At 44.1% G+C, this 11,209-nt stretch overlaps 3 protein-coding genes across 4 annotated transcripts in view; 1 reads left to right on the forward strand and 2 right to left on the reverse strand.

The window, feature by feature from the left end:
- The window catches only part of prkaa2 (protein kinase, AMP-activated, alpha 2 catalytic subunit), a 456,922-nt gene that overhangs the window by 94,863 nt on the left and 350,850 nt on the right, over nucleotides 1-11,209 (reverse strand). The window lies entirely within an intron of this gene.
- On the reverse strand, nucleotides 3,571-5,982 carry itpa (inosine triphosphatase (nucleoside triphosphate pyrophosphatase)). The gene is made up of 8 exons (XM_084011060.1): nucleotides 5,900-5,982; nucleotides 4,755-4,812; nucleotides 4,622-4,686; nucleotides 4,464-4,537; nucleotides 4,347-4,378; nucleotides 4,167-4,279; nucleotides 4,014-4,090; nucleotides 3,571-3,800 (listed from the first exon to the last, which is right to left on the reverse strand). The coding sequence occupies exons 1-8, from the start codon at nucleotides 5,960-5,962 to the stop codon at nucleotides 3,668-3,670; spliced, it is 615 nt and encodes a 204-aa protein (XP_083867186.1). The 5' UTR covers nucleotides 5,963-5,982; the 3' UTR covers nucleotides 3,571-3,667.
- mettl13 (methyltransferase 13, eEF1A lysine and N-terminal methyltransferase) lies at nucleotides 6,155-11,103 on the forward strand. Of its 2 annotated transcripts, XM_084011425.1 has the most exons (9): nucleotides 6,155-6,380; nucleotides 7,089-7,361; nucleotides 7,454-7,922; nucleotides 8,019-8,218; nucleotides 8,321-8,510; nucleotides 9,604-9,768; nucleotides 9,888-10,100; nucleotides 10,184-10,315; nucleotides 10,724-11,103. In XM_084011425.1, exons 1-9 carry the CDS (start codon nucleotides 6,228-6,230, stop codon nucleotides 11,017-11,019), a joined length of 2,091 nt encoding a protein of 696 aa, XP_083867551.1. In that variant the 5' UTR covers nucleotides 6,155-6,227; the 3' UTR covers nucleotides 11,020-11,103. The 2 variants fall into 2 exon arrangements, with proteins under 2 accessions (XP_083867551.1, XP_083867550.1); XM_084011424.1 differs by having other exon boundaries at nucleotides 7,454-8,218.

Below are 11,209 nucleotides of genomic sequence, written 5' to 3' on the forward strand. Positions count from 1 at the left end.
AAGAAAGCCCTCAAGTTATGGCAAAGTCAAGTCGGAGGGTTAAAGGTGAGCTAAGAGTCCACATATAAACTCCCTCTGGAGCAGTTAATATTCATAGAGCCCTCGGTGTCTTCGGTCAGACCTGAGTTTGGCCATAAACCATGAAAATTGAAAGAAAGAGTCCCAGCAGGAATACATATTAGGTTAACAGTTTCCATCATTTACTGCTGTGGCCTCATGGTGGAGTCATTCATTAGAGCGAAACCTTGAAGAACCTTGGAACGGCTTTATTCAACTGGGTGAGTTTGATGGAACATAACATTTCTGCAAATGGAAATCGACCCCTCGCTGATTGAAGTTAAAACCAAAGTCTGATTCTTGTCCTCAGCTATGTGTGCTGTGATTTGAGGAAGCTTGACTTCAAATAGAACTCATCACAGCGAGGGGATTCAGGTAAGGCTTGCATAACAAATGCAAGAGGAAATGGGAGTCTGTTCGTCTGAAGCCCCTCTGGTACGATCACGGTGGAAGGTTTCATTAAGTCGAGCATCCTTTTCCTCCCTGTGGAGCAAATCACTTCATCATCCACAGTAACGCAGCAGCAAATAATACCTCCGATAAACACGCTGTTGTTGGTCCTCAATTTAATAAAGTACGAAGACGTCCCGTCTCTCTGATCTGACTTCAAGGTCACGTCAGGAGACCATTTTTAAGACATTAAGGACGTAAAGCATTTTCCAGGCCCATTACAAAGTGGCTACTGGGTGGTGCAGTGATCTAAAAGTGTTTTGCCTCCTGAAGCAGAGCGGTGAACAGTTTACAGTGGAGCTGAAGTAGAAAAATGCCTGTCATATTGTACAGTCATATTGTGCACCAGTTTAACAATAACATTTTTGCATCAAAATCCAATATTTTCCTTCCTGGAAAACAAAATATGACGCATCCTTACAGGAGTTAATACTTACTCATCCGTCTATCCATCGATCTGCAACGTTTAACGGCTCAGAGCTGGAGAAGGCTGGAGGTGATCATTTACACAATCGCACCTTAATGACGCCTTCTCAAACTGTTTTGCAAAAGAAAACGTGGAACTTCTTTAGATTAAAACAGAGTTTTGAATACAAATTCTAAAACTATAGTAAAAAAAAGTGAAATGAAACAATGCTAAATCAGGTGCAGGTCCTTGCTGACTCATCATCGGTTGAGATCAAGCTTTAGATTTAAGTGAGGAAAAGAGACTCGAACTCGGGAACATTAGAGCTGCAGGGACAAAGTCAGAGGTCCAACGGATCCACCAGTGACGGGCAGGACACTAAAAACCTGGGAGCCAAATATAAACCAAGACTTTGCACTGAAACGCCACCGAGAGTGAACTGATTGGTAAGTCGTCCTTTACAGGAAATCTAGACGTGAAATATATTGTGTTCATGATGTGGTGAGATGTCCTTAAATATCACAAACATTTGAACGTATAACTGTGAAGCCTCTCCTTTAAAAATATAAGTATCCATTCATTTTTGTGATATTACACTTCTTATGTGAAGATGAAGTTATTAGCTGTCATCACATCTTACCTTCCTCATCTTCCCTCTGCTCCTCCTGTTTAAAAAGACAAATCTGAAGTTCTGTTTTCAGAATGAATATACTACTAAATACTTCATGTCTTCACCACGTTGCTGATGTGATGAACTGTTCTTCTCTCTTGAGTTCATTAAATCAACGATGGATGAATCCTTCTAATAAGTTCATCTGTGTCGTCACATGAGGCCGAGGTACAAATAGTAATTTTAGAATTTAACATTGTGCGAGACGAGTCGTGCATGTCCGCCGTGGCCCTGATGAGCTGTGGGAGGAGCCTCAGCCTCACCTGTGCCGTCTGCAGTCAACTAGACTCAAGTGAGCTCAGTCGGCTCTTATAACTAGGAGGAGAATCATCGCTCTGTTTGCTCTGACCAGACCTGATGTTCCTTTATGCTGAGCCCACCTATGGTGAGTTATTCTTCAAGCTTTATCTGTTTTTTTTTTAAGTTCAGTTTCAATCCAAGCAATGTTTGTCTGTTAAAAGCCAATAAGAATTTAAGTTTGATAATAAATAGGATTTAGATGATCTGATATTTATTCGTGGCATATGGTGGAATCTGCTGATTCACTGACTCCAGTCCTCACTGGTTAGGTTACACCCAGAACAATCCTATTTCTTTTCTTTTCCCCTTATTCCTTTATTTATTGTAAAATATACAGGCAGGTCGGGAACAACTCGTTGCACTCTGTATCTCTAAGGATTGCTGGGCCTCGAACCAAAAACTGAAAAGTTTCTCTGATTGTTGATACATTAAATATGCAATAACACGGTACCTGTGTGGGGGAAAAAAATGCATTTTGTTACTTTCAACAAGGAGAGAATGCCTTCTAAATAATGATGGTAAGGAATGGAGTCTGTAGCTTGAGGGACCCTGCTGACTGCTGCAGCAGTGACAGTAACTGTGTTGACTTTGAATCACAGAGGATAAGAGAAGAGAAAAGGAATGGATGCCTTTGACCTCCAGTGACCTAAAGTCTGGCAAACATCTTGGCTGACAGGTGAACTGAAGTCTCCCCGATGAAGACGGAATACCTTCCTGTTCCGTTTCACAACAACTTGCTGCTTCCTGGCAGCCCCCCTGCAGAGTTTAATTATCCTCCGTTTATAACCAGGTGTAAACGTGTTCTCGTGTATGATTAGAGCTACTTTACAACTATAAAGGAAGCAAAAAGTCCCACTGAATCTGCGTTGAAACATCAGTATTAATGGAATTAACGTTGGTAGCTTTTACCGTCTCGTGGTCTCGTTTGTGAATGTGTTGACATTTTCAGGACATCTGGGAGGAATCAGTCACAGGTGTATGTGTAGTTCCTGCTCAGAGACTTCCAGCTCCACGGTCATTTATTACTCAAACCCCCATTATCACTGTTGTATTTGTAGTGAATGAGCCCCCCCTCCCTCTGTACGCCAGTCTGGACATCCTTCCCTTGCCAACTCCAGTCTCGGCCGCAGAGCGGTCTGCTGCTCTCATCAGGATCCCGGCGCTCCTCCTCTAGTCTAACTTTTGGAAGCAAACACTCCTAAATGTTGTCGTGAGGATCCACTATGGAACAATGCAACAAAGTCACATGGAAACCTTTATCACAATGTTGAGCCACAATGACCTATAATAGCATGCATATACATACATGCACACTAACACACTACTGCAAACACTCTTTAGAGGCACATTAAATGGAAACGCATTTACACTCAATATTGAAACTGCTAAGATAATTATAATATACGTGTCTGGAATTCTGTCCCACAAGTCCCACATTCAAACCCCTATATACTCAACAAAAATATAGACGCACAAACTTGAAATGGTGAACAAAAATAAAATGTCATGACATTTGCTCAGATTCTTGATGCATTTGTTTATGGAATGATTTGTTTTGCTCAAACCCTGTATCCACCCCTACCTCCCTATCCGTCATAACTGTATTTTTGTTTAAAGACCTCTTAACCAAGAACACATAGTTTGTTAAAAATGTATTTTATTAAAAAATAAATGACAAGTTTTTCTGAACCCCCAAAAAGGTTTCTTGATAGTGAGTATCCTCTGGATCGTCATATTGAGGTTTAACACATTTTGCTCCAGATTCAGAAGCTGAAGTTGCCTCTTTAATCCGGCAGCTTCTTCTTCTTGCCCTGTGGTGAGGTATGGTTGGTTTGAGAGAAGTGCTCCGACATGGCAGCAAGCGCCCGGTAGCGATGAGAGATGGTATTCTTCACGTCTTTAGGCAGCTCAGCATAGCTGCAGACAGAAGGGAAATGGTTAGTCGGTGTGAATGAGTTTTTTATTCCTGGCACAAAAAAGTGGAATCTTTAATGCACAGCATAAAGAGGAAGGGATCATCCCAATGGTTCGTTTTTGTTGTATTAACTAATCTGCAATGCTCAACTAATTTCTAAACTGAATGCGTTGGCCTCTGGCTCCCCCTTGTGGTATGGAAAGGAAGTTGCTCACGTTTTGTCATATCCCTCTGGCTGGAAACAGGGATCCCATCCAAAGTCTCGAGGTCCCCTGGGTTCTACAATGCGTCCCTTAAAATACCAAGAGCAAAGAATGAATAAAAACAAACGAGCATACAAACACAGAGGCAGTTTGAGACGGACTGACCTCCGTTTTCCCTCTGAAGAGCTGTACCGGTTCATCTTTCCCAGCAGAGAAGGCAAAAGTGCAGAGAGCCCATGCTGATTTATCTTCAAACCCGGCTAGAAGTTTGTACAAACCTACAATAAAACCACAAGATTAGAGATTCTGTATTCACTCACCATCACCGTTTAAGCAGGGGCTTACCTTCTGGCTGGAGTTTATCCAGGAACCACTTTCTACAAAAACAAATTTTAGTTGTAATCATTCCTGTTCATTCCATGAATACAAATAAAATGTCTCAACAGATGTTTGCATACTAACATGTAAGGACCAGGCAGGCCCCCCAGAGCTTTGAAACACAGACAGGTGTCCTCCACTATGACAGGCCCATCAATCTGAGGGCGGAAAAAACAAACATCAGCTTGAATCGCTCAACATGCACATACAGAATATTGACTTGCACTGCATTATTATTGTACCTGCTGTGCAGCCTCCTTACACTTCTGTATGGAAATATCATCTGGCTCTCCTTGGTATTCAGGCACTGAATAGAGAAATAGCCAGGTGAGCAACAAATTACAGGAAAATATTTGTTACCATTTTGATACTTACAGTCAATCTTTTTTGACACTAGCTTGTAGGGAAACTTGTCTCCCAGGATCTGAATTACCTGATGGGCACAAACAAAAAGTAAATAATCTAGCAGGCAGGTGTCAAAAAGTACAGACATTTTATGCTCAAGTATAAAAAAAATAGAAGTACTGATTTTATGCAAGTAAAAGTGAAAGCGTATAGGCTCTGAAATCCACTCAAAGTATAAAGTAAAAAGTGTCCCTATGAAGAACTTTTCTACTGGATGTTTTTCTTTTTTTGTAAGACTAAACGAAGCTCACGTCACATTACTAATAAAATAAAAGAATCAATAATTCCCTCAAACGCATCAAGACTAAAGTTACGAGCCTGTTTGGAAAATGTGAGGAGTAGGAAGTACACATATTTGTTTGAAAGTGCATGGAGTAAAAGTAAGCAGTTGTCAAGAAAATAAATACTCTTGTAAAAGTACAAGATATCTGAACACAAGTACCTAGCTAATTGTACTTCATAATTTCCCACTGTTGCTTCTCCAAAAGTGTCCATTTCTGTGAGATTGAAGAAACTAGCACTGCAGGCTACTCTGCGTCTGTAGCAATGACAGCAGGTAAACAAACTATTATAGAACCGGTAACTTATAAGTGTTAGGTGATATCACTCCGCCGCTGCCATAGCCTACTATAGCCTGCCATAGTATGACACGCTGCTGCTGCTGCTGAGACATACGGTACATCCTTAAAAATGCGAGGTTGGTTTTATTTCAAACATTCTATCAACACATATGTACATCGATAGTCTGCCGTTACAATGGATTTGCCTCGGGTGCACTGTGGAGTGAGCAAGACTGTTTTTAATGCCATGCTAAGAACGACTGACTTGCGCTAGCCATAGCATAAGCGAACTCGGCAACTAGAAGAACTGAATGACATTTCTTGAAAACGTCTCCTTACGTCTCGAACACACCGGCTCACTTGGAAAATAGGACATGTGTCCAAAATTCTGAACTATCCCTTTAAATTACAGCTCGTGCTCACTGTCTATATGCAGCTAGCATGGACTGGAAAAGGCAGTACAAGTAGCCTGTATTCCGCCAGAAACGGTTGCGTCAGAACAGCACGACCGTAAATGTGGCGTCTGTCTCGGGTGTAAAATGGTTTTCCTCTTACCTCTTCCAGTTTTTTGGCGTTTCCAGTCACGAAGACCACAGAGCGTCCAGCAGGCACTGCCATGTTGGAGAAATACCCGGAGGACTAACTATATGTGACGGAATACTTCCGTCTCAGCAATGGCCAATAAAACAAGGCCAGAGAACATCGGCGAATCACCGTGCAGCTTGTAGCCCCACCTTCACATGCATCATCCAATCAGCGAGCGGTACTGCTAGCAAAGCTGTCCGGCTGGAAACACCAGTGCCATGTGGACGAGTCGCTGTCAACAGACTTGTCACAGCAAACTGAAACGTTTTTGGACAACTGTCGACTACCGCAGCCGACAATGAGCCTTTTACCTCGGACTGCCGAGGAGTTCAGCTCCGCGGAGTACTGGGAGAGGTTTTTTAAGAAGCGCGGGGAGAAGTCTTTTGAATGGTATGGCGATTACAACAAACTCTGCGGCGTGCTGCATAAATACATCAAAGTCCAGGATAAGGTAGGAGAACTATAAGTGTCATATCAATGCAGCAATTTGTGTCTGGCAATTTGCTTGATAATACTAGTGTCTTCCTGCTTATATACAATATGTACTTAAGTGACGTTGCTTGAGTTTCAGATTGGACGTACTTGTACTTAACTTAAGTATGTCTACGTTATGCTATCATATACTTAATACAGCATTCCAGTGAAACCCCCGTATCTCCAGATGTGTTGGTGTGGAATTTCAATATAATGATTTAATCTCAAGGACCAAGTTTTCCTTTATATCCTTCTTAAGATTAATCAACTATTTAAAAAAAAAGCTAGCTTGGATCAGCTGTGAGTTGCATGCTGCTTGTTTATTCGCACAGATTACATTTGTGCATCGTGTGTTTTGCATATACATTTTGAATCTACAATGTAACCGACAATCATATGTTGGGTCTAGAAGTGTAGATGTATAAAATGGAAATACTTAAAGGAATCACAAGTGCCTGAAAACTGTATTTGCTGTACTTAATAAATGTGATTACTTGCTAGGGAATCCACCACAATCAACTTATTGTGATCGTGGTGAATTTCCGTTATCGGGATAATCGTAAATATCATCACTAATGTCTGGTAATCCAGGATAATTGTCGTGTGAGATTTTCATATCATCCCACACCTATTACTTGCTTTCCACCACAACAACTGAAGAGTGTTTTGTGTTTCTGTCGTTCAGGTGTTGGTGGTCGGCTGCGGTAACTCTGAGCTGAGTGAACAGATGTACGATGTCGGCTACAAGCATCTAACTAACATTGACATCAGTGAGACAGTGGTGACCCACATGAGCCAGAGAAACGCTGAGCGCCGACCGGGCCTGAGCTTCCAGCAGGTAGATGCGACACAAACTCCGTATGAGGAGGCCAGCTACCAGGTCGCTCTGGACAAGGGCACGCTGGACGCCATGGCATCGGAAAAAGAAGGAGACCTTGCCAGGGGCATGCTCACTGAGGTGAGAAACCAAATGGGTCAGGGTGTTCTGGTTGTCTTCTTCTCTCGTCTCGTCCACAAGCGTCTCTCACAGCAGCGTTCGTGTATCTGCAGGTGGGCCGCGTGCTGCGTGTCGGCGGCCGGTACGTCTGCGTGACGTTGGCTCAGGAGAGCGTGATCAAGTTAGCCGTGGAGCACTTCGCCGGGCTGGGCTGGGCTGTGAGGCTGCACTGCCTGCAGGAGGAGCGCGGCAAAGAAGGGGACTCTTTCGCTCTACCCGTGTTTGTTCTGGTGTGCACCAAGTTTCGCCAGCCGATGCCCACGCCCATTCTGGAGATGTGTCTCGGGGAAGACGGCGCTCCGACTCGTCTGGCGCAGGTAGCGGAGGTGTTGTCGGCCGTGAGGGAGCACCAGGCTTACTCTGTGTTGAGAAAGAGGCTCCGTACGAGCACAGACGCCAACTCCAACCTCTCGCTCACTCTCTGCCACACTAAGACCGGCCTCCCCAGATACACTCTCACCGTACAGGATTGTGCCGCAAGTGTCAAGGTGCCAAGATCAAACCAGTTTGCTATTTTTATTGGTGAGCTCTCCTGCTATCATGTTTCTGTAAGTTCCACTGGTCATATTTTGTTGTACTTGATTATAATTTTTTCCCCCCCTCTGCTCATCCCGTCAGTGCCTCAAGGCAGTGAGACGGCTTGGCTCTACAGCTCCAGTGAGGGGCGAAGGCAGCTGGCAGCCAGCGCTAACTTTCGCCGCCTGGTTATTGCGGCGATGCACAGGAATCAGGAGTATGCAGACATGCAAGCTGTCCAGTCGGAGCTCTCGCCGATGGTGATGGACCTGGCTCCCCCGGGTATGCCGACCAACCAGCAGGTAAACCCACACAGATATCTATTTTTTTTTGTACAATTACACATTTTATGCCACAAAAATGTGCGTTAGTGTAATCGCTTTGAGCTCTCTGTCCCCATGCAGGTGCCGTTTCTCTCAGTTGGAGGCGACCTGGGTTGGCGAGAGGAGGTCAGCAGGGGTGTGAGTGAGCTGAGTGGGGAGTACTGTGTGGAGAATGTCAAAGGAGAAGATGGAGAACTCTATCGGAGACTTGTTTTCCTCTCTAATACCGCCCTCGTCCAATCGGAGAGCCGCATCGTCCCTTCAATCACTGGTCAGTCACTTTTTTTTCTAAATGTGGGGGGGGGGGGGGGGGGGGGGGAGGATTGATTGCAGGTATTGTTTAGTAGACTATCGATACCCAGACCTAATGATAACCAATTAAGCAATACCAACAATGCATATACACATTAACTGAATTGAACAGACACCCATCAAACTCTCTCTTGTCAGGGTCATCCAGCTCTCATCAATGGCCCAGCAAAGATTAAGAAACACTCCAAGTTTATAACTCCTTTAAGAAAGCAGGCGATAACATTGGACGCCCCTAAAGTCTATCTAGATGCTCTGCTTGAATCATGCATTTAAACTGGGACAGTCTTCTTAACTTGAAGGGAGAAGCATCAAATTATTATCATCACTCTAAGAGGCTTATACACTGAACTCATGTCCCACATTAACGGAAACCTCAGTATGCAGCATTAGATGCACAATGGGGGGGCGTGTCTAATCTTTTACCGTATGTACCAGAATGATGTATCCGCTGATTCATTATGGGGGGCCTGGGAGAAGAGATTGGGGGCCAAAATCACAGATGAGGTGTGGGAGGCCTGTGAAGGCGAGGGTCAGGCTGTCTCCCTTTCAGCATTGTTAGCCAGAACTGCAGCAGGAGCAGCTTTCTGGCTATCTGAAGAGTTAAGGGAGTGTATTAGGAGAACATTTGGCACTCAACGAAAGAGGAAATGGGTCAACATCATTAATCTGATGTTTTAAAGTAATTAGGCCAATGTTTATGTGCTGTTCATTGAAATTCTTTTCGACATTATATACGTTTCATTATACAAATTTTATTTTATTCCATCTTATTTTGAAAACGTAATGTTATTTTTTATCACTGGTGTCGGCAAGGAGGCATTATGTTTTGAAATCATTTTACCACTTTTAATTTTATTACATTTTATATATATACATATTTTTGTCTCTCAACACTGGTGTCAAATGATCAAATTGCTGAATTGCTTTCTTTTTCTATGTTGTTTCACACTTCAGCCCACCACATTTGAATCACTCTGCACTAACCCGTCTGAATGGGGCCTTTATGCATAAAGTCTGATTGATGAATTGGGTGACTATTTATGTCCCTGCAGCATCAAGTCACAAGAAGAAAAACAAAAAGAAGGGGAAGCCAGCAGCCATTTCAACAACATCCTCCGCCTCTCTGTCGGTGGACAGCGGCTTCCTCTGCTGCGCTCACCATGAAGTCATGGTGGCCGGCCTCGCCGTGCTCGGCGTCGGCACGCCGCAGAACAAAGGTCCGTTCACAACCGCTCTGTCTCATTGTCAAGGTGGAAATACCGACTACAGCGTCTTGTATAGAACTAGAGCTTCACCTGTGACCTTTTCCACCCCCCCAACCCATCTCCCTTTGTAGACGTCCCAGTGTCGGTGCTCCTGGTGGGGCTCGGTGGAGGAGGCCTGCCTCAGTTTCTACGGGACTTTGTGCCCAATGTTTCCGTCGAGGTAGTAGAACTAGACCCCGTTGTGATGCAGGTGGCAAAGCAGTGGTTCGGGTTCCGACCGGACGAGCGTTTGACCGTCACCCTTGGCGACGGCCTTGAACGCATCTGTGCCCTAGAGAAAGAAGGTGAGTGAAGGCGGAGTCTATGGGGGCGGTTAAAGGAAGGATACACCAGTGAATATAGTAACAAGTGTGTATTTCCTCTGCAGGTGGTCGTCTGTTTGATGCCATCATGTTCGACGTAGACAATAAGGATAACACTGTGGGTATGAGCTGTCCTCCCGCTGCTTTTGTAGAAACCTCGATCCTGCAGAAAGTGTGCCGCCTGCTAACCCCCAAAGGTACAGTATTATTAATCATCTATTTATCGTGCGGTTTAAATGTAAAAAAACATGAATCGGGACAAAAGCAGTTTTCTCTGCCGTCCACAGATTTCTTTCAAAAATGTAGAAATGTTCAACATTTTGGGAGCTGTGAAAAATATGTTGAGAGAAAATAGAACTAAGGTGCAATGAGCCATTACAGGGTCATTATTTCGAAACCTGCAAAAGTATTGTCCTTGAGCACCCAATTAGAAAGAAAAATCTTCTCCATCACATAAATTTAATTTACCATTCACTCCTGTAAGTAGTAAGGAAGTAGCCACATCTTGTTAGTGTTTTTTTTATATAATATCATCAATATGCATAAGGAAAAATAATAATTTTCTAATAACAATCATTCACCCCCTCTCCTCGCCGGTGAATCAGGTGTATTCACGCTGAACCTCGTGTGTCGCGACACGGTCCTGAGGAGGAGCGTGCTGGAGCGCGTGAGTGCCGTGTTTCCCACCATCCTCTCCCGAAAAGTGGAAGGGGAGGTCAACGAGGTGCTGCTGTGCTCGCGCGGTGAGAACGAGACGTCGGACGCCGCGCGCATCCTTCCGTCCCTGAGCGGAGCGGCCGAGAGTCTGCAGGGAGCGCTGGGCTCCTTCTCCGAGGCCGGGGACAAGCGGAGCCCTCATATAGACGTCGCAGAGTTGTTAAAAGACCTGAAAGTGGAGTGAAGGTTGGGGGAGATCACGTGCTTTGACTTTGCCATGATGCATGCACATATGCAATCACAAGTAAAATAACATTTTAATCTCTTATGTGAACTTGCTTTGTTGTCATTTGTAATATTTCATCATTAAATATTGCCTTCGGTCTCTCTCTCACGTGTTCTAACAGGGTGCTCGCTCCTCTCATAGCCAAAGC

The sequence above is a fragment of the Eutrigla gurnardus genome (genome assembly GCF_963514095.1).
Source record: "Eutrigla gurnardus genome assembly, chromosome: 6".
Taxonomy (NCBI): Eukaryota; Metazoa; Chordata; class Actinopteri; order Perciformes; family Triglidae; genus Eutrigla; species Eutrigla gurnardus.

Bases quoted from the DNA above. Each gene is read 5' to 3' on its own strand.
- mettl13 (XM_084011424.1), top strand. From the start codon at position 6,228: ATGAGCCTTTTACCTCGGACTGCCGAGGAGTTCAGCTCCGCGGAGTAC. The intron at 6,381-7,088 runs GTAGGAGAACTA...TCTGTCGTTCAG, and splicing joins ACATCAAAGTCCAGGATAAG to GTGTTGGTGGTCGGCTGCGG. The intron at 9,769-9,887 runs GTCCGTTCACAA...CTCCCTTTGTAG, and splicing joins CGGCACGCCGCAGAACAAAG to ACGTCCCAGTGTCGGTGCTC.
- itpa (XM_084011060.1), bottom strand. From the start codon at position 5,962: ATGGCAGTGCCTGCTGGACGCTCTGTGGTCTTCGTGACTGGAAACGCC. The intron at 4,538-4,621 runs GTACAATAATAA...TTCCGCCCTCAG, and splicing joins GTAAGGAGGCTGCACAGCAG to ATTGATGGGCCTGTCATAGT. The intron at 3,801-4,013 runs GTGAGCAACTTC...TTCTGTCTGCAG, and splicing joins CCAGAGGGATATGACAAAAC to CTATGCTGAGCTGCCTAAAG.